We start from the raw sequence: 24,411 nt of genomic DNA, 5'->3' as shown, positions 1-24,411 counted from the left end.
GGTTTCACGTGAAATTAGGAATGCCAGACCAATTGGAGTGAAAAATGAAGAGGTTATTCCCCATGGCTTATTCATGAGAACCCAGTGATCATGTATTTACAGAGATTTACAACAATAAAGATGTCCAAGGTGGCAGGTTTTCATAAGAATGGTCTCCTAATTCCGTTTGTGCAACTAAATTGAAGATCTGAGGGAGGCTTAGCATACCCTGTACAGAACGTATATACAATGGAATGAATGTGTTTGAAGTGAGGTAATCTGTTCAGGGGGTGCTCTAGAATTTACTTTACAAGCAAAAAAGTAGCTACAACTCACATAAATATAAACTATTCCATTTTATTTGATGCCCAAAGACACATTGTTTCACTGTACATCATGAGTTGGAATTAAGTAGGGGAGGGAAAGTATTCATGGAAAATGTCTTTATTAAAAACAAAAACAAAAAACAAAACCCACCAACCCTTCCAAAAAAGACAAATGTCTTTTTCTTCCTCCAAGGAAAAAGAGCCAAAGCACCCCACCTGTGTAGTTTTGTAAGCACCTTTGTTCCAGTTTGTGTTGCTAAGTACACATTTAGCAAGAACGTACAACCACTGTGTTAAAAATGCCTTACTCAAGCCTTGGTTGAAAAGTTTCTCCTTGTTTGTGTTTCTCCTCCGTATCTTACTTATTCTCAGCCGTATGCGCAGGAAGTAAACTGATGCTAACACGTCACGGCACTGGCGTTGCGCTTTCACGGCCCTTTCATGTTTTTACCGACTCTCTGTCCAGCCTGCATCCGGCAAGACGCTGGCTCACAGTACCCCGGAGGGCCGGGGGGGCCAGGAGGACCAGGAATCCCAGGCTGACCCGCCACTCCCGGGCGGCCCCGTTCGCCGTCACGGCCTTCCCTGCCATAGCTGGGTTTGCCTGGTTCACCTGAAAAAAGTGGATGCAAGTATGAAACAGGCAGCCTGTGACTTAAATATACATGTAGCTTTACTGACTGTCCTGTTCTTAAACGGTACAAAAATTCCCTTTTTACTACTCTCACTGGATTCCCTGGAAAGTTGCCCACTCAGAAGAACAGTTTTTCCTCCAACAGAAAACCCAGCTGTATTCTTACACACCATCAGCAGTGACATTTCAGGCCGAATTCTCTCCAGTTACGCTAGTGCAGATCTATGGCTATAAAAAGCTATACAGTATAACTGGTTGGAGCACTGCAAACAAATTTGTTGGTGATGCACATGAAGGAGTAGATGATAGATACTACAGTTACATTAGTGCTTTAGAAAGAAACATTATCAGGAGTTTACTTTCCACTCAGATCTGTTCTGGAGTAATGCATGGAGTGGGATTGCCAAGCACTAAAGTATCTTTTTACTTTTAAATCCTCAATGAAGGGATGAAATAAAGTAATTTGGCAAGCCTCATCTAGTGATATATTTCTAATGAAGAGAACCCCAAGTTTCACAGACATCCTAGGTATCAGTGTGTACTCAATTGAAACTGTTGTCCTTCTTCCAAAGAGAAGAAACTTTGGTAGCTTATGTCTACATATATATATATATACACACACAGAAACATGCTGTAGCACTCTTAGTGGAAATATATGTTTATTTTTGTTCGCTGGCCACTAGAGGACAGTTGTGCTGCATTTATCAGTAAGACTCTGTTTGGGAACTCCTATTACGTGACACTGCAATTACCACAAAAGTAAAGGAAAAATTATTTTGATGTCCTAAGCTATAAATTGAGAGTTTCTGAAGACTGTTGTGGCTGCCAGTGAGACAGTCTGGGTTTTGTGACTTGTTTTTTAATAATTACCTTTGTACACGATTTTTCTGATCTTGCTGCAGAGAGGTAAATGGGGTAAGGTGGTAGTTCTTTAGTAAAAGAAAGAGCTTTTGTTTTGTGATTGTATAATTATGTACAAGGTAAAAATTATGAAGTACAGTTATTTGGAAGTTTATTGCTTAATGAACACCTTTCAGATTTTCAAAACAGCTTAAAATATTTCTAATTGTGTTTTTACTCCACGTCTCTTCCTTGTCTAATATATCCTCACCCATTTATATTTACCTGGAAGACCTCTTGGTCCAGGGTAACCTTTCGGTCCTCTGCCTGGAAATCCTCTTTCTCCTCTTTCTCCTGGCTCACCTAAAGAAAAATCATAAACCACTAATTACAACCTGCCACAGGTGTTGTCGTCGGTAAGTTCTCTCTCAGAGGCAAGTGGCTGATTAGCAGAGAATTCAAGTGCCTGTGTATAGCTTGAGCATTCTCTGACTGAGATCCTCAGTCATGTCCTTGCAAAAGGTTTGCTTTGTTTGTATTTTTTTTCCTTCAAGTTATACTTAGAAATAGACATGTTGAAGAAAAGTTTAGGATTGGACAGTCCCATATAAAATATGTTATAGCCTGTATAACAGAAAGAAACCAATACCACAAAACTGCTTAGGCTATTTTGGATCACAGCCTGAAGTAACTGGTACAGAGCTTTTGTAGGAGTCTGTGAACTCAGCTAAGAAATAAAGATTCTCCAGTGCAGGTTCTCAGGATAGTACAGAGAGAAAAAGTTTCAAAAAACTGTGCCAGTTTACACAGATTACAGTATTCTGTTTAAATCCACATAAGATGTTCCTAAAAGTGAAGCAAAGGACTTTTGTTCTCCTTCGGCTGGTATTACAGAGAATTTTCTTCTGTGGGTCCTCAGCTTTTCTTCAAACTCATTTTTATGTGCTCCAAACAAGAAGCATCTTAGTAAGAAAAAGCTTTTTTGTTGTTTTAGTTGTAAAGTTCGGATTCTGTTCATTGTACACATACTCCCTGAAAGTCCATGTATTTACTACTTGCAAATATATTATGTAAATTCTTGAGAGTTTTTTGCTGCAAATAGAAACTCAAAAGTATATGCCTAACACCATTGGAGAGAGCTTTATTCTGTAATACTTTCAGACTTCCTAGTACTACATAAATAGCTACTAGGAGTGAGGAGATTTTGAATAGACTGTCAGCTTGCTTAGAAATGGTATGGCAGAGGCTGAGGAAGTCATTTGAAGAGATACAAAAGACAGTACAAAAGTCTCAATTTCAATTGAAGATGCTTACAGGGTACTAGAGAAGGAATCTTATCTCTATATTTCAGAGTAAAATCTAACCATTTAGTCAACATAGAGACTAGACTAATCTTGTCTAGTCTCCACCAGAGCCACTGGAAGTACTGATGTCAGGATACCCATATAGATTTCTACAGCTTCCAGCTACTGAACAGTGTTTAGTGTTGGTAGCAAACACTCAAAACATTTTCTATTACAAAATCTTCCAGCTTCTAATTTCTATTTTTCTACTCTGACTTTCTGACAACATCAGCCTGAATTTAGACTCACAGTTTATGGCATCCTTTGCTCTGCAAGATTGCTCTCTAAAGTTGCTATAACCTTCCTTTGAGCCAAGTCTTTTTGACCTTGCTATTGCTATTGTTAATCACTGCTCCTGTGCATCTTCTATGCATATCTCATCGCAACATGTTTTGTGTATCTATTTGTTCTTCATCATGTCCTTCTAAGCCAGTCACAACTTCTTCCTCCTTTTTCCTTTTATCACATGTGCCAAGTACCCTCTTACTATCCTATCTCCTATCTCAGAGAAATCCCCAAATGGATGTGGATAGTCAGTTTATCTCCCAGACCTCTGTGGAACTGTGATAACTACCAAGAATTTAGAATGAAGCACTGATTTTTTTTTTTCAGGGCACCTGTCAATCTTAGTGTGCCTCATATACCATGAAACATTATGTAGCTGTCAAGAACTTCATAAATAATGTAATCCAAACCTTCTAGTAGTGTTTCACCTTGAGTAATGCTATGTGTGCATCAGAACAATAGTAGCTTATCCTTCTTCAAACTCACTTTTGTCCACTCCAGCAGTGAAATACTGCCAATTCGTTACTGCTTAAATCAGAAGCATCTTTGGAGTCTGTAAGGTGTAAATTGGATGCTGACTGAAACAACTCAGTTATCCTTGTCCAGCTATTTCAACTGCACTGAAGCCCCCACAGACAGCTCCTCACCACATTCACCTTGCCCTGGCCTCACACCCTGGCATTTCCATGCAACAACCTGGCCCTGGAAGGTCCTGGACAGATCACTGTTTATACACCAGATATCCATCGTGACTGGCCCAGATCAGCTGACGTTCTAAGCAAATTTGCATCTTACAATACTATCATGGTATCTCTTGCACATGAGCCCATGCACAACCTCTAAGATAGCTGTAATTGTATTTCAATGTTTACTGTAAAGTAACTTGGAATTTGATGACAATTATAATAGAAAATAAAGCATTTTTAATCTGCTTGGGGAAGAGGGTGTTCTCTATATAATTGTTCAAGTATTAACACAGGATAGCCTGCTTTGCTGAATCATGTTCAATGTATCAGATCACTTTTGTATCTCTATTTTTTGTGGCTTCTAAGATGAGAGTATGCTACGTTAACTTAATATACCAACAGATCTCTGGCAACAATGCAGCAGAAGTTTGCTTGCTTTATATTCTAGCACTTCTCTCATTAAAGGTTTTCTGGTTTTACTTTCAAATAAAACTTGGACAGAAGCAAATGCTCTGATCTGGCTATAGGCCATCCTTGTGCAGAAATACAATTTTTAAGTAAAAACTTCCTTCTAGAAAAATAAAACACTGCTGAATAGAAACAGCAATGCATACACAGTGCTTATCCACTCTGCGGAAAAATCTACTGTGTAATCCTTTGGAGGCATATAAACCCTCTCAGTCAGAAACAAGAGATTAATTTGGATTGAAGGTTTTTTGATAACATTTAAGTTAAGTCAATTTCTTACTATGGATCTGCTCTTTCCAAGGAATCAGCAGATTGTGAACAGTAGTGCAATGATGCTGAATGCAGGAACAGCTCGAGTTCAATACCCAAATGAGAGGCAAACTGTTACCAGTCACTTGCAGTGTAAGAGAGTGGCCAGATTTAGAAAGACAGACTAGAGCTTAGTGAAAGAATCTGACTAGATTTGTTATCTTTTGGGATTGTCAGTCTAGCAGCAGGGAGATTCACATCTGGACTGAGAGGCAGAAGAGAGAATCACTGCTAGAACTTTTCAGCAGTGTAACCACAAACTGCAAAAGTCCATGAAAGGAAGGGTTGATATTAGGAAACTGATTCATCTGCCTACCTACTACTAAGTCAGGACAGATGCCTTGTCCTTTTAAATATTGTGTAAGTGATTAATGACAAAGAATAAAATTATAAACAAGTCTTGCTGAGGCTGAGTCCCTGTACTCTTTAATTACTGGGGCAACAGATACAGGAAATGGCTTAAGTACCTAATTTAGGATCATTTGGGGCTTCACACATGTGAGTCATCTCACAACCTGTGAGCTATACAAAAAAAAAAAAAAAAAAAAAAAAAAAAAAAAAAACTCAATCATCAAACCTTTTCAGGGTTCAAGTGACTAAAAATGAGTAGCTGAAAACCCTAGCTCAAAGGATTTATAGACTTCTTCCTCTGTGCCTCTCTGCTTCAGACAACCAGTGCTGGAAACACAAACTGTAAATTGTATAGCTTAGTCAGAAAAACTGTGATTTTAAGCCAGAAACTTAAATATAGATTCCCTCTGGCATAGAAAGGAGTTAGTTGTAAAGCATGGAATACTTAAGGTCAACGTTGGTTTTAATATGGCTGGTATGTGAAACTACCGAACTTCATTTAAATATGACGTGATTCCACATTACAAGGAGAGCATTTATAGTCAACAGCTGAAAGCCAGTTACAGAAATTCTTACCTTTAGGACCTTTACGACCGATTTCACCAGGGGGCCCTTTAAGGCCAGGCAAGCCACGGGGTCCAAGCTGTCCTGGGAAACCATTTTCCCCAGGAGGCCCAGGAACCCCTGGTGGCCCAGGTAGGCCTGGGAGACCTGGAGCACCAAATTCTGGCCTCCTAAGACTCGCTGCCAGCTGAGCTAGTTGTTCTGCAATAAACAGCAAGATAGAGTTAAGTAGTAAGCGCAAATGAATGGAGAGATTCCACTGTATCAGAGGTCACTAAGGAAAAAGGTATATCTGATGTGGAGCTAATACTCTGCTATGGGAACAGACAGGTTACAATACGACACTTTCCTTATGTAAAATGCTGGTTAGAAAGTGTATTACATAGAAGATACTATCTTAGCACTATCAGTGACAAACTGTATAGGCATGTTATCAAATTGTTCATTCTGAACTCAACATCTTCATGACATTTGGAGGTTGAAATGATTTAAATGTATATGTTTTATTTAAAAATGTCCTTATAATTTTGGGGTTTTTTTAGTTTTCATGGAGTAAGAATGGATGCATGCAAATTGGTGACTCTTAAAAGAGTACAGATGTTTCTTTGTTACTACTGGATAATACATATTAAGATCTGGCCTTGCAGAAAAGAACTAAGAAACAGGAGATAATCTGTGCTGGCCTGCCTAATAACTCAAGGACCCTTATTTTCTGAAGAATCCCTTACATTTGTCCTTGTGTACTCAAGTTTGGTAAATAACTGGACATTTTACATCAATGGTTTTTACTTAAAGTAAATCAGCAAAAGCTTTGCCGTTCATTAGGCATAAGATCAGCATGTCATTCCTTGGGATAGAGGGCCCTTCTTCCCAGTATGCCTTAGAAATAACTTTCTCCAGACCAAGCCACACACAATTTCATATGACATTTGCTAAAAGATCTGTGTGACCTGGCAAGAACTGGTATTTTAAGTTGTGTCCTCAAATAAGAAATACTAAGACAGGCAGGAGCGCAGAATTGCAAATCAGACAAGCAGGAGCTGTGCCAGCAGAGAGCTGAGGGATCCTAGCAACAGCCGTGCAAATCTGTGGCCAGAGCCTGCTGAGGAGCTGAACTTCAGCTAAGGCTGCCTTCAAGCTGACCAGCTTAACAGATATATCTATATATATATATATATTTTTTCAGTATGAATACATGAGCAATTCTAGGGCTTTCAGGAAGGATGCACTGAAGATAGTCTACATTTTTCCCACATCCTTGTGTTCACTGCTAATTCTGATGATTGTGAGTAAACTTGAGCACCGTGTCTGACTTCTCTGCATCCTCCTGAATATTACAGTGCTTTTCCAGAGCCTACTTTAAAAGGTTCTTTTACTGGGTCATTTTTTCTGTTCATAGATGAAAACCTTCTGTCAGAACAGGAGGTTAAAAAATAAAATACTCTGTTAGGCAGTATCAGGAACAGTAACTTGTAGTGAGAATTTTTAAATTAAATCATGAGCAGCAATTTTATTCTGCTAAACTCTTAACATTACAAAGACATAATACCCCAAAGGGCATCAACAACAGCAAGTATGAAAAAATCTCTTTTACGCTTGCAGGCCAGTATAAATTTGTAGACTAAATAAATCCCATGCATCCAACTGTAATAGAAAAGCTAGGCATTTCTGTGTACATAGCAAAAGAACTGAATAAATACAATTAGGGTTTTGAACATCTGCCTGTTGTTTTCATTTTATGTTGTATTATTTTCTACAGGGAACCTCTCTCTACCTTGTTCTTTTTACTTATTTTCTACGTGATTTTTTTTTTTGCTATAATCTAATAGTGAAACAGTACAACAGGCCAAACAAACTTTCAGGCAAGCTATACAGTTTTATGTATTTAAACACAGCAAATGGTTGGTATGTAAAATTTATATATTCCTTAAAAGCACTCCAGGCTATGGCCAATAGTGTGGAATCAACAGATGGTTCAATGAGTTGCAGAGGGCATATAAGTAAGAAACTAATTTCTCAGACAGTGTTTACACCAGCCTGTGGGAGGACCATCTGCCAGATCCCCCTGCTGAGGGCATGCTATTCGTTCTGGATAAGAGTGGGGAAATGTTGGTCACTTCCACAGCATTAGAATACTCTGATTTAAATGCACAAGAAAATTTGAATACTTCTTAGCATATTTACCTTGCATGACTCTCATGCAAACCTGCTTAATGTGCTGATCAGTTGGTTCTTTTCCCTAGGATTAAAAAATAATAATAATGTTAAAAAACAATTAATACCACTGTAAATGCTGGTCAAAGAAAGCTGTTCAAGTCCGTGCAAACACAACTATTACAACTGAAGTCAATTTGACTTTCAAGGGAGATATTATGTGTGTGTGATATACTCACGTATCGAACATGGTACATACACCCTACAGTAGTGCAGGTGGCAGAAGAAAACGGAACTGAACTGAACTGAAAGCAGAGGACCGAAAGTCCTACCTATGCACAACCCTAAGATTCTGCCGGTGTAGAGATGTGTCTGTTGCAAGGTACCATGTATTTCAAACTCTACTGTGGCATTTGAGTTTCACATGTGCGTGTGAGAGCATGCGCGTGTGAGTGGCTCGTGATCCTACAAAAGGAGTGGTGCAAGTGACCAGAAGCTAAGAGTTCAGAAGAACCTACTACATGAAAATAGTACTTACAGCAGGACCTTGGCTGCCAGGCAGACCTGGAGCACCTTGTTCACCCTGCAAGCCTCGCGGTCCAGGTGAGCCTCGTGGTCCTTCCATGCCAGGCAGTCCCCGACTCCCCTCAGGCCCCCGGGAACCAGGCTCTCCAGGATTACCAACCTGACAGTAAGAGAGAAGAGTTTTGAAAGATTGCATGTCTGCAGAATAAGTCATGTATTTCTACTTTCATTACAGTGTTCTTTTTGATACACACATTTCTTTTCCTATTGCTTACTTTGAAAAATGGACACCTTTTTCATATTTCTTTGCTTATAGCATGATTATTTTTTGTTAAATAAACGAATTTTCATCTACAAAAGCAACAAAGCAAGAGAAGGAGGGGAATAAAATCCAGAAGATACTTATTGCAATGAGTAGATTATCTATTCTTCTTCTGACAACGGTTCATCTGTGCCCAGAGAAACTGCACAGGGAAATGGAAATTCAGGGTGTGAATTTCTGGACTCTGCAGTCATGGGAAGAATTTCTTTCAACTTCAGCAGGAGCAATATTCCATAATTAAAATTCATAGTTTTCAATTCCTCTTTTGTATTTTTGGGGCAGAATATTCAAAGAGAGGTCATTAGTCCTCTGCCTCCTTTGGTCAATGGTATTCTTTGGCTGGTAGCTATCATATGACAAAGGAACAGTAAGTGCAAAGAAACTTGACCATAAACAGTTGCAGGTTCTCACAGGAAGAGCAAAGAGCTTTACTTTCCTGCTGAGACCCAAGCAGTAAATGCTAAGAATGAAGCAGCCAAGTTCAGAATGATCAGCTTCCTCTCCCTTTGCTATGGTCTATAAAATCAAAGCCTGAGGAGTGCATAAATCTCAAGAGGAGCCAGTGTGCATATACACATTTTGCCAATTTCCTTAAAGGGAAGGAGAGTTCAGAAGTTCCAGAATGACTTTGTCTTCAGGGCAGAAGGTATTTCTCATGCTTTAGACGTGCCTCATTCCCAATAAAACAGAAATCATGAGCCCTACTGCAGAAATTTAAAGCTAACATCAAGATCATGTATTTAAACTGCAAACTCATAATCATAAAAATCTCTCCATTAAAAGCGTATTGTTGTGTAAATAAAAAATTAACAATGGTCACATGTCATTTTACCTCCTAAAAACAAAAGCTGTAAGGATGCGATTAACTGGATGCATAGTGACCTATGCCAACTTCGGCCTCTGAGCTACTTTCAGTACAAGTCACTGTAGTGAATAATAGTGGTCCTAACAGAAAAAAAAAGACAAAAAAAAAAAAAAAAAAAAAAAAAAAACTCACTACACACTTACAGCTTCCCCAGTCTACTGGGGAAAAAAGTAAGAAAGAGATGCTGCTAAACGCGGCGAATTACCCAACTGTGATACCGGTTAAGCACACACGATGGAGCCACATCAGTTCCATCTATGCTACATCTCAGGCAGCTCCTTGCTGGCCCTGTCAGAAGGAAACTTGAATATGTTTTAATAGATGTATTAATAGAAGAACACTGATCCCTTCATGGACTAAACAACAAGGAAGTCATCATTTCTTTCTTTTCCAGACTGGCTAATTACCAGATTCCTTGGTGGATCACTCTTCCTAATGTGTGTACTCACCAGGACAAGCACTCTAGAATCTCAACAAGAGAAGCAAAAGATTTTAAGAGTCTAGAAGAGAAAAACCCTGTAGATTTCTCCTCTACTACATCTCTGCCATCTCCACGTCCTTCCCTTAAGGTCCTGATTAGCAATAAACACCCTCTAGCTCGTGTGTACTTAGCCCCAAAGTCACAGTGGGCTCAGAGAGCATAGGCGAAATGCCTCTTGTTATAGTCAAGCTCTGTTCCCCGTAGGCAGAACTGTTGATCTGTTCATGCTACAAAACCAATCTGTCAGCTGCTGCAACAATTGCACTCTTCAATGATCCAGAAATAAAAGAGCAGGTTCAGTTCTTAAATGTTCCTTGTGGCATACAAGTTTTGCTCACCTTCCTCATCAAAGACATCATTTTGTTATTTTTCAGAAAAAGAAATCTGGGCCAGAAATACTTCTGCTTTCAGAGACATCACAGTCCTGTTGCCAGCTTTTTCACAGCATAAAGATTACAGGCTGAACACAGCCGTTTCACTGGGGCTCCTTCTATACAACACCTCTACAGCACAAAGAGGCCATTCATTTCCTGAAAAATGAGGTGGCCAAAAAACTGCTGCTGAATGCTGCTTCTCTTTTATGAAGCTTGGAATTCAGGATGTGAATTCCTTTCAAAAATGAAATCATTTTAATATTAGATGTGCTCAGCAATTAAAAAGACGGAATGCTATCAGAACTAATTTAACTGTGGTTTATAAAGACTTGATTACTTATATTGTTTCTTAAACCAGACAACCATCTATCTGATCTACTAGACAGGTATTTTTGGAACACTGTAATTCATTGTACTTACAGAACCCTTTGCACCTGGTAATCCCATGTCACCCTAAACAAAAATCAGACAAAAACTGTATCAAAATAGAGTATCAATTATCATATTCATTATAAATGCAGTAAATATAACATGATTTTTTAATATTAAAAAATTCAGATATTTTGTACCCGAGGCATTTGGTAATGTATGCAAAATCACACCTCGAATGAATCTGTAAATAAAACTTAAAAATATTTTATTTCTACATTAAGTATTTTTGAGAAATGACTCTTAAAGAAAAAAATCTGAAATTTATTATAACTATTTTCATATTGCTTATCTTAGAATTAGACATGTGGATCTGCCCTCTTAGACCTGTGAGAGCACAGGACAATCTTAGTAGATTGTTTGGAAACCTTTAGATAGAGCACTATTTAATCAGAATTTTTCAGTTTGTGAGAATCACAAAATTTCACCACATTGTGTAAGCCCAGACAAAACTGCACCAGAATCCAAGCAAATCTCCATCCAAAGTCCTGCAGGGCAGCCAAGGCCCTAGAAGTTGCTAATCCCAATATCCCAGCTTCCAGCAACCCCGAGATCCTTTTGTCACTTGACTGAGAATAGCAGTCCTACTATTCAGAAGTTTTCACTCTGAACTGGAAAAACAAAAATACTTTGAAGCAAAATCTTATAATCGTCACGAAACAGATATTAACTCATCTCCTTCAACGTCATCATGGTGCCCTTGGAAAGATTTCAGAAAATTTTATTCCTCCAGTTCTGAACTGTCACTGGTGAAAACACAGAATCACAGAATGATTGAGGTTGGAAGCGACCTCTGGAGATCATCTAGTCCAACCTCCCTGCTCGAGCAGGGTCACCTAGAGCATGTTAGACAGGGTTGCGTCCAGGCAGGCCTTGAAGATCTCCAGAGAAGGAGACTCCACAACCTCTCTGGGCAACCTGTGCCAGTGCTCTGTCACTCTTACAGAAAATAAGTTTTTCCTTATATTCAGGCGGAACTTCCTGTGTTTCAGTTTGTGCCCGTTACTTCTTGGTCCTGTTGCTTGGTACCACTGAAAAGAGTCTGGCCCCATTCTCTTGACACTCCCCCCTCCCCTTAAGGTATTTTTAGACATTGATAAGATCCCTCCTCAGTTTTCTCTTCCCCAGGCTGAAGAGGCCCAGCTCTCGCAGCCGTTCCTCATAGGGCAGATGCTCCAGCCCTCTGATCATCCTCGTAGCCCTATGCTGGACTCTCTCCAGTAGCTCCATGTCTCTCTTGTAGTAGGGAGCCCAGAACTGGACACAGCACTCCAGATGAGGCCTCCCCAGGGCTGAGTAGAGGGGCAGGATCACCTCCCTTGACCTGCTGGCAACACTCTTCCTAATGCACCCCAGGAGACCATTGGCCTTCCTGGCCACAAGGGCACATCGCTGGCTCATGGTCAACTTGTCATCCACCAGCACTCCCAAGTCCTTCTCTGCAGAGCTGCTCTCCAGCAGGTCAGCCCCCAGCTTGTCCTGGTGCCTAGGGTTATTTTTCCCTTGATGCCAGTTCTCAGTCCACCTCATTGTCCACTCATCTAACCCACACTTCCTGAGCAGGTTTCTAAGGGCCAGAAATAATGGTTTCTAGTGGCCAGAATGCCTACTTCTTCTATCAGTGAGTATTTCGTAAGTAAAACAAAAACAACTGTCATCAGTTTAAAAACAGACTAACTGGCAGCACACTCAGACATCTCACATACTATTATTTCACAGAACTCCACTTACTGATAGTAAAGCTATGTTATTGGACATCTAGCTCACTATATTACTTAACTTTAATTTTTTTTCTTAAATTGAAGAGTGTAGGGAAAAAGCACTCCTTTCCAGCATATTCTCTGGCAGTATACTACCATTTTTAGTGGGCAGTATTTTACTTTCTCTTGAAAGATCAAATGAGGCTTTGCTGGATGAGGCCCATACAAGTTGCTGAACTAACACAGCTGTTCTGTAGGAAAGCAAATCTTTTTTATCTCCTAGGGACATGACCCAGGCATTACTCATGCAAATTCACAATATGCTGCACTCCAGGAGGCCATGCCAGCTATAGCACAGAATACAACAGCCTCTCCCCAGACTGTTTTCCCTAGCAGCCAGACATATCTCCAAAGGTAAAGGCAATAGAAAATATTTACATAAAGTCTGAGTTATAAAAGGTTCTTATTATCTATATTTCTGCTTTACCTGAGTTAGAATATCTTCTCATTCTCACTGTCTCAAATACCAAAAGTTTATATATATATATATATGTATATATGTATATATACACACACACACATATATATATATATCTCCAAGCAGCTTATACTGTATTATACACATAAGGGGATATGCATATTTCAGAGTGTTTTCAAAACAGTAAGAGTGATGTGACGAGGCAACAAAACTGCTAAGGTCTGCAACATGTCCGGTTGGTACCTTATATATAGCAATGACACTAAACATAAAACTGAAATGTGACTTTCAATAATCAAAACATGTTTGAAGAGTTACAATATTTTAAAGGTTTTAATCTACAACAACAAGCTGAAACAAGTGAAGAGAAAATAATGCCTTACTAAGTCACCCTTTTCTCCTCCATCTCCTTCTGGTCCAGGTGCACCCTATAGCAAAACAAGACATACTGTCAGCCTTCAGATTTAGTTGATGTAATATACAGCAGTACGCAGTAGTGTGACTTGAAAGCAACAAGATATGTAACAAGACTTACTTGTTCACCCTTAGGTCCTGGTTCACCAACCGAGCCCTAAAAGCAAAAGATAAAAATAAAACGTTTTACAATTTGAAGCTGCAGAAATTTAAATAGTTTTCCTCTACTCCGTAAAGTAGAGGTAAGGTGTAATTTTAAACCAGTCATGTTCTGTTCAGAGCAACCTTTTCCTCCTTCTGACATTTATTAATTTTTTTATTGAATGTATTTGTAACTGGCAATTTTGAATTGTACATTATATTGTCAGTAATATAAATAGAAGTTTTTTAGTGCAAGCACAAATCAGCAAAAATTTTTTTCCCCCTCATGTAAGTGGGAAAAATTCAGATGTATCTCCTTTGGTCACCAGCAATACCTACTGGACAAGATAATAATTATGACTTCAGGACTAAAGAAAAGGGAAAACACTAAAGAATCTTCATAACCAAACTTTTAATGCCACTTTGTTAGTATGTTTAGTAAGTTACGAAGATGCTTAACCTTTCTCTCTTTCTGCCTCACAGTTTCTACTAAGTTATATTCAATCCTCCCTATCATCTAGCAATGATGAAAGAGATCTTTCTAACTGCATATTTATAAGAAACATAATGACAGCACTTTAATCTTAATAGTTAATTAAGGTGACAGACTAAGGGACGTAATAGCACGGAACCGAATACACTGCCACACTGCATGGTCCCAGTTCTGCCTTTCAGGCAGTAGCATCTCTCCCATTTACAAGGGCAGATGCTCTTGCAGTTGCTACAGCTCTGCTATGCGTATTGGTTAGAAATTCCAGTAAGTATATCACTTTTTCTAGCCCTGTTAAGTATTCCGTACTGCCATAGGCCGTACTAGCCTTAGTAATGCAGTGTAAGCATACTGAGAGGCCCAGTATTACAGTCACAATCTTGCTTGCTATTTAATTCTCAACTTTTTTAGCGGTACTTTCTCTAGTATATTCATCATCACAGTGAAAATTGAATGCCCTGTATCCTAAAGTTGGTATTTCCATTTTCCATCTTTGATCTCACAATCCTGTTACAATGTTAAAATATACCTGTGTAGCCAGGCAGAAATCAAACAGGAGTAAATTATTGACTTGGTTAATTTCAAAAACATGCTATTTTTTTCTATACCAAAAATATTTCATTTATAAAACAGTGTATCATTTAAAAAAATTTTAATTCTTATACTTTGTTAGAAAAGGAATCACACCATCCTTAGATGTTCTTTGCAGTCTGTACACATTCAAATTTGTATATTCCAGAAGAACTGTAATTGTACATTTAAACGTTTTTCTAAAGCAGACTGTGATGCAGTGTTTTCACTCCAATTTCAGAGATTCGTTTAATTCATGTTAAGATATAGGCATAGAAACCAATGTGACATCTGCATTTCATGAACTCAGATTTGTTCTCATGTTGCTGAGGAAAGAGAAACAATACTAAACTTTCTGCAAAGCTAAGTGATGGTAATCACAGACCTGTTTAACATACAGACTTTGTCAAACAGCACAGCAATTATTTTGCTTGAAGTGCTCCCAAAATCTTTTCTTATTAAAGTTTTCCTATTACTCACATTCTGAAAATCAAAGAAATGGGAGGTGTTTTTGCTCTTGTGGAAATTAATCTGTAATATTTGTATCAGCAAATATAAAAATTACAGCTGAAACAATCTAATTCTGTTCTATATTTGTTCTCAAAATTTCAAGAGAGAGAGTCGGGTAACATGTCAAAAATTAAAACACTCGTTTTATAACATACTGCTTACCTATTTGTAAAGATTCCTCCCAAAGCATGCCTAGAAATTGTCCCGCAAAGTGCTAGTCGGCATGGGCCGAAGACTGTACCAGAGGCCGTACTATTTAAGGACACACGCGGCCGCGTCCCGGCGGGACACCTGCGCAGCCGCTCCGCGGGGGCCGCTGGGGCGCGATGTGTCCTCCTGGCGCGCTCTGTGTTTCTGCGTGTGTGACAATGCACCAGGCGCCTGCAGACGGTGCCTGGTGTCTAACAGCATCTAGATCAAGAAGGACTACTGAAATGTGTTTTGTTGTGAACTTTGTCAAGCTTTTGGTTGCTCTTCACACCACCTTTTCATATGCATGTTTAGGGTTCACAACAGAGCTTTATATGATAGAAAACCATAACATTTTGAAATCAGGAAAGGGAGAAAGGTTACATTAATCTATAATAACACCAGTGTTTGATCCAAAAACTAGGGTTAACAGATCCTAGAGATAGTTCTTTCCAAATCTTGAAAGGATGTTTGACTCCGTACAAGACAGAGCTTCTACGCAAGGCTAGCTGCAGCTGTACAGGGTGGAGAAAGGACGGTATGGCACTGTGCCTTTTCCCTAGGCCTGTGACTTGGAGTGCATACTGCTGATCGGTGCTGCAGCAGTCTTAGCTTTGCTCTAGAAAATCCACTCCAGCTTCTATGGGACTGAAGGAAAAAAAATTGAACCAAGGATATAAGTGGATCTAGTTGGCATCTGTCTCAAAACAGGTGAGATAAAAGCAATGGCAGGATGAGGTAATTGCTAGCATAGCTTTAGGAACTTTAAGGGAGTTGCATTAAAAAAATCTAAAAATGCAAATGCAGAAATACTTCAAGGATAACAAAGACTGGCAGGAATGATATTCAGTTGTTTGCCCTTTTTTTGCATTATAAATGCACCTGAGTGGCTTTTAAAAACTGCAAAAAGCAACTGCAAACCCTATCCAACCACCTTACTGCATGTATCTGGAACATATCAGGGTCAGGATTCCTCTGTCCAGATAAAGACATATATCTGACTAATAATCATATATTTCCTTGAGTGTCAGTAGACAGAAAGAGGCATTTTGAAAGTGCAGTTCATTTTATCCTGAAGTAGATGCCTAAAGTGCGTATGATTAAGCATGACATGAAACTCTCCATCTGTATTACAAATAGGTCTGAAGTCTGATGAGAGGAATTCCATCCTCTAACCTCCTATGAGCAAGAGAAGGTAAAGAACATTTTTACTTTAATGTATGGTCTCACTGACATTTATTCAGCAGAGCAGGAAATCTTCTGCCAGTGTGTGAGGACCACAAGGCCTAGTTCTTCATTCCTAACAAAATACTGGAGGGAGCACCTACAGCCTGTAATAGTGTGTGTGTGACAGTTGCATTTGTCAGTGCATTTCCATAGCAGGTATGTTAAGAAGTATACTAAAGGCATTGTATTTACCACAGATTTCAAAGCTTCTTTAGCAACCAGAGAGTCTGATTTACAATTTCAGATGTGCTTCTGGCAATGATTTTCAAAATGATTTAACCCCCTAAATGATTCAGATTACAAAAAAAAAAAAAAAAAAAAAAAAAAAAAAAAAGGGGGGGGGGAAGAAAGAAAAAGAAAAAAAAAAGGTACCAGTAATCTTATTTCAGTCTCTTAAATAATATTGTCAAGTCTTTTCTTGTGTATTTTTATGAGCTATAAGTAGTTAGCAGGCACAGAGAGTGCTACTTTCAAGCAGTTAACAGATCTACATACAAAGCCAGAAATTACTGAAAACAGTGCTAAAAAAATCACTCTTTTTACTGCTGCCACCACACTGCAGATTACGAATATGAGTGCATTTCTTACCCGGTCACCCTTACCACCAGGTAAACCTGGAGGACCTGGCAGTCCAGGAAGTCCAATATCACCCTGGGGACCCTGTGAAAACAAATTGAGAATGTAAACTTTCCCGTTCTGTTTTTAGAATGAACAACTAAGCTTCCGAATGCTATTCCTAAAACAACTCTAACCTGAAGAAAAGGGATTATGTGACGAAAATTGGACTGATGTAAAATGCATCCTTTTAACCAGCAGTGTATGATGATTTTCCTTGCTGACAAATACAAAAGAACTGGCTTACGAGGCTTTCCACCCTGCAGTCCTTTGCCTGATTCTCTCCTAAGGACTTCCTCAGACCTTGCGCTCCGTGGGTCGTGCATTCCTCCCTAACAGCGGGCTCTTTCAGCCAACACCTCCCCAGCTCTGCTCCCGCGGCCGTGCAAACACTGCCCGAGCAGCGGTAAAAGGTGGCATTCATGGTCCGGCCCGTTCATTAGTTTCATGCAGCCGTTAGTAGAAAGCTGCTCTTTCACGGCGCCTGTTCCCCGAGCACGCACAGCCCACACAGGAATGTACAGCCCCAGCCTCACGTATCACAGGAACTCTTTTTATTTTTTGAAACAGAAGAAAAAAATCCCACACATTTCCATATGCTTTAAAACAACACTTGCTAATATTAGCACAGTCACAAAGGACTGAAAAGGAAACTCAACAGGCACTCGTTTCAGCATTATTTTCAGCTCTATACATAGATGAATAGGTAAGTATAGTTCCAAATGGTACCACAGCTCCTGGAAAGTAAACTAAAGCTCTAAATATGTAAATACGCTGCTTACCAGTTTCCCTGGCAGACCTGGAGGACCCACAGGACCTGGCTCCCCTCTGCTACCCTTATAGGAAATAGAAGGACATTGTTACTTCCTGAAATATTTCTTGTGAACTGGAAAAAAAGCTTGATTTTTTTTCTTAATGTTTAGTGACTTTTTTTTATTAGTGCAAAAATCCGTGTACATTAACAACACTGAAAATTCCTAAGAAATGTAAATATTTCGAAGTAATAATGACACACGATATTCAAATAGCATTAGATGATTAAACATGTTTATTCTGATGAGTGATTTTTCACAACAAAGTTCCCTTCATGGAACTGCTCCTCAGAGCTTTCTGCCAGGAAGGCATTTATTTCATTAAGACAACTCTGAAGCATACACTTAGCTTTAGGCTTATGCTCTAGTTTCATCAGCAGACTCCCCCACGACTACAATTAAGCACAATTTATAAGCTCCCTACTCAAGAATAACAAGTCCCAGTGAAGGTAAATTTTTATTTTGGGCCTTTAAATGTTATCTTTAAAGTACTTAAAAGCCCATGATCCTACAATGGACAAATTTGAAAACTGCATGCAAAAGTCATGCTTAAGCTCATTTAGGTAATATATAGAGAGAGACTATTATAGGGGAAGGGAATCTTTTAATTGCCATGCATAATAATAAAAAGCATGAACATGCTCTTAACATGCTCTTAACTGTTGCTCTTAACAATATTTTTCACTTTATATTGTTACATCAGTGTTATAACTCCATGTTTTAATGCAGCCATTTGATTATACACTCTGGCAAATCTGGCATATAGGATAATTTTCAAAGGTTGTAAATAATATTAGAACTAAAGTATCTGTTTCACAAAGGTTTTGTCTCTCATTATCAGACTTCCTTTTAAGAGCAGCTCAATAAGCTTTATACATTTACTCTCACCTGTAGGTGTACAGATATAGACCATGGCAGCACAAGCCTAAGTTTCACTTAAGACACTTTTGTAACTTTTAGAATGTAAATGAATGAGTGGTACTTGTTATAAAATGATGATGAAGCATTTAAGATTATAAAATACCAAGAAGCAGAGTTATTAGCTATGCAAGTAGATAATCTGTTTTATATAGCTTAGAAAATTTTGGTTAAATGCAGATTTTAAACATATCAGTACTGTGTACAGTGAAGAACTTAAAATACAGCATTTTGTTCATAATGAGAAAGATATTGTGACATATTGAACCATAAAAGGAGATGGCAGGCTTAAAATGCATTTTACAGCAGCTCATAAATGCACTGATGACTTCTCACGCAGCTTAGAAATACTGAACTCTAGAATTCAAGAAATAATTAGGTATCCTGGAGAGATCAGAGAATTAAATATAAACAAACTTTTCCATTAATTTCCCCTCAAATATCCTCTGATATTAAAATCACTGTCCTTTTAAAGAACTTTTGCCTAACTTCTCAACATTTTTTTAGTAGCAAAAAGAAAATAAATAATAAAAAAAAAACATTTCTTCATCTTATGACCGAGAAGTGCAATAGCCTTTTGTAAATCTATTATTTAACCACATAATTCTGTACTACCTCTCTGAGCTGGAATGTTACTACTGAATGCTCTACAACTGCTAGGCAAAACAATGTTCCTTCGAGAGAATTAAACTCCTACAGTAAACATCTTAAGTGCATCAGAAGTTTTACTGGTGGTACAGAATGCAGGAAAATCTTTACTATTACTTTAAATGAAAAATATCTTTTGTTAAATTTGCATTATAGGCACTTTTTCTAACACCAGCACTTTTCCAGTGTGGTGAAAAGAAGGCTAGTATAGGGAAGACTGGAATACAGAGGGCAGAACCTCCTATGAGCACTGGCGTTGTACCTGTAAGGACAGATTACTTCAAATTAAGGGCCATCACTGCAAGGTCTGCGGGAATTGTACTTTAGAGAATAAGAAGGGAAGTGTTTCCCAAGGAACAATCAAGAATCCCACCAACCCGTGGAATAAATTAAAACCCTGTACGTCAAGTCATATATAACATCAAGATATATTGTATAGCAGTGATTCACATTGGGCTAGTTACCCCAGGTTCACTCCACGACCTGGCCACTGCCTAGAGGTCGTTTGAGAGAACGACAGACCGAGTGGGCCAAAAGCGTGCCCAGGAGCGGTCCAGCGCCTTGACAGTGTGGATAACTGTTTCCCGTTCGGTTTGCTAACACTCGCCCTGTGCGAGGCTCATTCTCTCACGTGAAGGTCATGCACATTTTTAAAGCAAGAGGGTGTCCGGCACTGCAGCACTGAGCAATACCAGATGTAGCCCTACCGCAGCTGCGGTGCCAGAACAAAACCTACCTTCCCTCTGTCCCGAGCAAGGCTTGCTGGACCACTCTGCACATGTAAACGAAGGTTTCATGTCTCTCTCCTGTTTCTGTTAGCTCTATATTTAGCCTCTGAATGCCACATACGTCAGGGGACATTACAGGATGTACACTAAAGCTTCCTTTCGTTCTCTGGAGTGGTTTTCATTCCCCTTGAAATTTTAAAGGACTTGGTTCTTTTGCAGAATGCACACCAGCAATTACAAACGCACTCTCAGGCTCACATTTTCACTGGTTCATTGATCTCCTGTTGAACTCATCCTGTTAAGGGTGCTACTAGTTAGTAGCTACTATGCTACTATCAGTGGAAAAGTTGTAACAACCAGAATACCGCCCAGATAATTTGCATCTCACTAAATTTCCCAGATAATCTAAACAGGAATTAGAATCTCTTGCTAGTAATTTATAGTATATAGTTTAGTAATCTCTCCTTTGCTATGAATTGTATTTTTACCATATATAATATTGATTTTTAGTATATTCAATAGCACTGCCATAAAGAAAGAAAATGAATTAGCTGAAAATATTTTTAAGATGCTGAAAACAGGATTCTCACCTAACTTTGGTTATCTGATAGTTTAGTATGAAATCTAAGCTGCTCTCTAGGCTCCCTCTTCATAATGAGCAAAGGCACCTCTAGAGAGCAAGTCAGCCCAAAGAACCCAAACCTCTAACTCAGGGTAAGCAATTTACCCTCGAAAGTCTCTATCCAGTGACCACGTACAGAGCTAGGGTCAAGGCTATCAAGGCTATAATATTGGGAAAATGTGTATCACATCACAAAAATTTTAACATCAACGTATGCATGCAGGTCTGCATGTACATCAGAAGAGTTTACTGAATTTATACTGAATTTAAATGCTCCACTCTGTTTTTTCGCTTCAGAACTGTAGGAAGTGCCTTTTAAGAAGAAAAATCAATGATGGAAAACAAAAACAAGAGGAATGAGAGGAGAGTATTTTCTGGAGCTACACCATGAGAAATTCAATTGCTAAACACAAATAAATACAAAAAAAATAGTTAAATTATTAAGGAGCACAGTTAATTCCACAGATTGAGACTGACACTCTGATGTTTAAAAATTGCTTCCTTTGGGCCACCTGCCATGATGACTGGTTTAAAAAGGATTAAATCACAAGTGAGTTTGGTAATTATTTGGATTGACAAGCATAACACAAATCAAACATAAGGTTAACTGACAAAACAATCAAAGAGGAGTAGAAAATATATTTAATTTAAAAATGAAAGATTTTCATGCTACTCTGGTTGTTTTTCTGTTGAATTAAATAGATGAGTATTTAACTAAAGAAACAAAAAGGAAACTCTTTCCCCCCCACCTCCCCAGGCCAATTTAAGTTTTCTAAGGAAAAGCAATGGTAGCCTAAAACTGTATTTTTTTAATGTATTCTTCCCTTTTGGAGAGTTGTCAGTAGTAAGGTTAGATTCTCTCAGTACATGAGTTTATTTTCCATTTTTTTTTAATTAGATCCAGCTATTTTAATTTCAGTGATTTAATATCTTCCCTGGGAAACTGCAAGCATCTCAGACTTGCAGAAGGCCAAAATTTTGACCTGCTGCTTACAATTACATTCTGACAGTTGTTTAATAATGAAAATAGCTTTGAAATAGCATGATTTAGTCAGAGGATGACTAAAAAAACACACACTAACTGAAACGAAAATTTTCTCTCAGAAAGTATCTTTTGCAACTTGCTTGATCAGAAAAGCAAGCAAATTTTAAATACAACACAAATGCAGGCAGGTTATTTTTTCCCCTGTTACAGATATTGGCCTACTGCCCATATTAGAAAAGCTGGTTTTGTTAGATCCCCTCTCCTTTCTGGCCTGCCTACAGCTCCTAACCATGCTGTTTTTCCATGGGGGAAAGTGAAAAGGGAAAGCAAAGAGGCGCTCTTACATGGCTGCTGCCATGCAGCAATAAAGAAAGTGGCTAAAGTTCTCCTTATTCTGCAAAAGGTCAAGACTTTTCTATCTACAGCGACGAAGGGCTGCCCCCTTGACTTCTACAGCAGTCTTCTACTAGCCAGAATGAAATGGAAAAATTGATAAAGGACGAAGGAAGGAACTGGGGTGAATGATAAGGAAGAGAGTGTATAAATCAGAATAGGAAAGAAAAAAACAAGAAAAAATACCTGGAGAGCAAAAATAAAATCTTCAGACTTTGAAAGTGTTGTGAAACTTCAGCAAATGTTAAATCTGTGACAAAAATCCCAAAATTCACAGGAAATTTCTCTTTTGAGTAATTATAAAAATTTATTTTCAAAATTCCTAGTTTCAGAAGTCTTAAAATGATGGAGTCTGGAATTATTTAACAACAAGATTTTTTTTTTCCTGGAACCATAAGGGTAGAGTCCTAAAAGCACAGACTGAAATACACCTACTATATATGTATGCTACAGAAGAGAAAGAGGAGAAAATATTCTTTATTTTGTCCTGAAAAGAAATAAAAACTCAATTTTGACCAAAGCTCACAGAGATTCCGTTATCTAACCTTTCCCCCTTCATGAGCATAAAATCCTGATCCTTCCAGTTTTCTGTGAAAAAGTAATGTCCTTCTTTTGTTTGCAAAGGGAAAACAGAAAGCCATTCTAGCCATATGTTGCCTGCAGTCTTAAGCAGAAGGAAGCTAAACATGGTTATCATTCACGACTCTTTGTAACTTTAAGGGAACTACAGACAAGTGGAAAATTGCTGTTTGATGTTCTATATGAAAGCTTGTTTTATTATCAATAATGAATTTTCTTTCTCCATTTTATATTCCCTGAAAGCTATTCCATTCTCTATTTTTGCTCTAATGTTTAATGTTTTACATCTACCTGTAAAGAAAAAGAAAAATTGGTGCACTTTTGAACAGCTGATTTTACTAATAAGGACAGCAAGAAAATAAAAATAAGATATCCAGATATCTTGCTGGCATCTGGAATGGCAAACAGAAAAATGATTGTATTTAATCTGCATGAAGTGTTTCTGTCTGACTACAAGGTTGTTCATAATTAACCTAGCACGTCAACTGCTGTTTCTATGGACTGCTGATTTTGTAAATTCATGTTCACATTTAGAGGATTAAAAGCATAGTTTAGCAGATTATCTTGCAGCATCAGAGTGGGCAATTACTTTGGTCTAATCCATTTATAACCCATTACAAGTATACAAAGTATCAGATGAAGAAGAACAGGGCTGTGAAAACACTCCACTATATCAAGCACTTTTAAAACACAAACAGCAAAACCAGATGTTTGTGAGTCAGAGATAGGGGAGACTGAAGATACTGTATTCTTCCCTGGTGAATATATGCTCACATTACCTATTTTATGTTATTTGTAGGCAGCGGGGTAAGCAGCAGTCATTCAAAGATTCAGTTGAAAATAAATATGATCTCACGATATGATGCACTTAGCACATAATATAATGCTAATATAACAAGATAATGCAAACCCCAGAAGAAAAGAGAAGAAAACTAGATCTACTTCTTGATGGACTGTTGCTGCATGTTTGAAGAATAGTTAATTCAGAGACGGTATTCCTGAGCCATGAAATATCCTTACGAGTATATCCCTACCAGTAAAAACCTAAACCCTTTTTGAGGCTGTCCCGATACCTGTATGAGTATTTATGCAAACATAAAATAGAAAAGCTCAGAAGATTCCAGGCAAGTATCCCTGGAGCAGCAGAGGCAAAAACCAAAGCAGTTGGTTATGCAGCCTAGAGCCTTGTGAACACTGAATGTCATCAGACTGAACACTGGTACATGAAATTTTTCTTCAAATCCCTGACATCCTCTGCGCCCAGAGAAGCAGGAACAGGCCCTGACTCTAGAGGGAGTCAGAAAACTCATTGTAGCTAAGCTCACCCTCTGGTACCCCAAACACGCCTCAGGAATAACCATCCTTTGTCTTCAACACTGGCCTTCAGCAAATGCCTCTAGTTCCCCCCCCCCTTCACTTTCCTTAAGACTTAGCTTTATTTCCTGCAGCGGACTAGC

The 24,411-nt window shown here is 38.6% G+C and overlaps 1 protein-coding gene across 1 annotated transcript in view; it reads right to left on the bottom strand.

Annotated features, from left to right (window-relative positions):
- Positions 1 to 316: 316 nt before the first annotated feature.
- COL9A1 (collagen type IX alpha 1 chain) overlaps positions 317 to 24,411 on the bottom strand; it is a 66,673-nt gene continuing 42,578 nt past the window's right edge. The window contains exons 28-37 of the mRNA XM_062571085.1: positions 18,052 to 18,105; positions 17,243 to 17,314; positions 13,649 to 13,684; positions 13,497 to 13,541; positions 10,927 to 10,959; positions 8,478 to 8,624; positions 7,970 to 8,024; positions 5,798 to 5,986; positions 2,065 to 2,142; positions 317 to 918 (exon numbers count right to left, since the gene is read on the bottom strand). Of these exons, the coding sequence (XP_062427069.1) occupies positions 734 to 918; positions 2,065 to 2,142; positions 5,798 to 5,986; positions 7,970 to 8,024; positions 8,478 to 8,624; positions 10,927 to 10,959; positions 13,497 to 13,541; positions 13,649 to 13,684; positions 17,243 to 17,314; positions 18,052 to 18,105 (894 nt within the window). The 3' untranslated portion in view covers positions 317 to 733. The remainder of the gene's footprint in view (positions 919 to 2,064; positions 2,143 to 5,797; positions 5,987 to 7,969; positions 8,025 to 8,477; positions 8,625 to 10,926; positions 10,960 to 13,496; positions 13,542 to 13,648; positions 13,685 to 17,242; positions 17,315 to 18,051; positions 18,106 to 24,411) is intronic.

Source organism: Rhea pennata, chromosome 3, assembly GCF_028389875.1.
Source record: "Rhea pennata isolate bPtePen1 chromosome 3, bPtePen1.pri, whole genome shotgun sequence".
Classification (NCBI taxonomy): Eukaryota; Metazoa; Chordata; class Aves; order Rheiformes; family Rheidae; genus Rhea; species Rhea pennata.
Note: the sequence above shows the minus strand (reverse complement) of the source record. Positions and strands in the feature narration are given on the sequence as shown.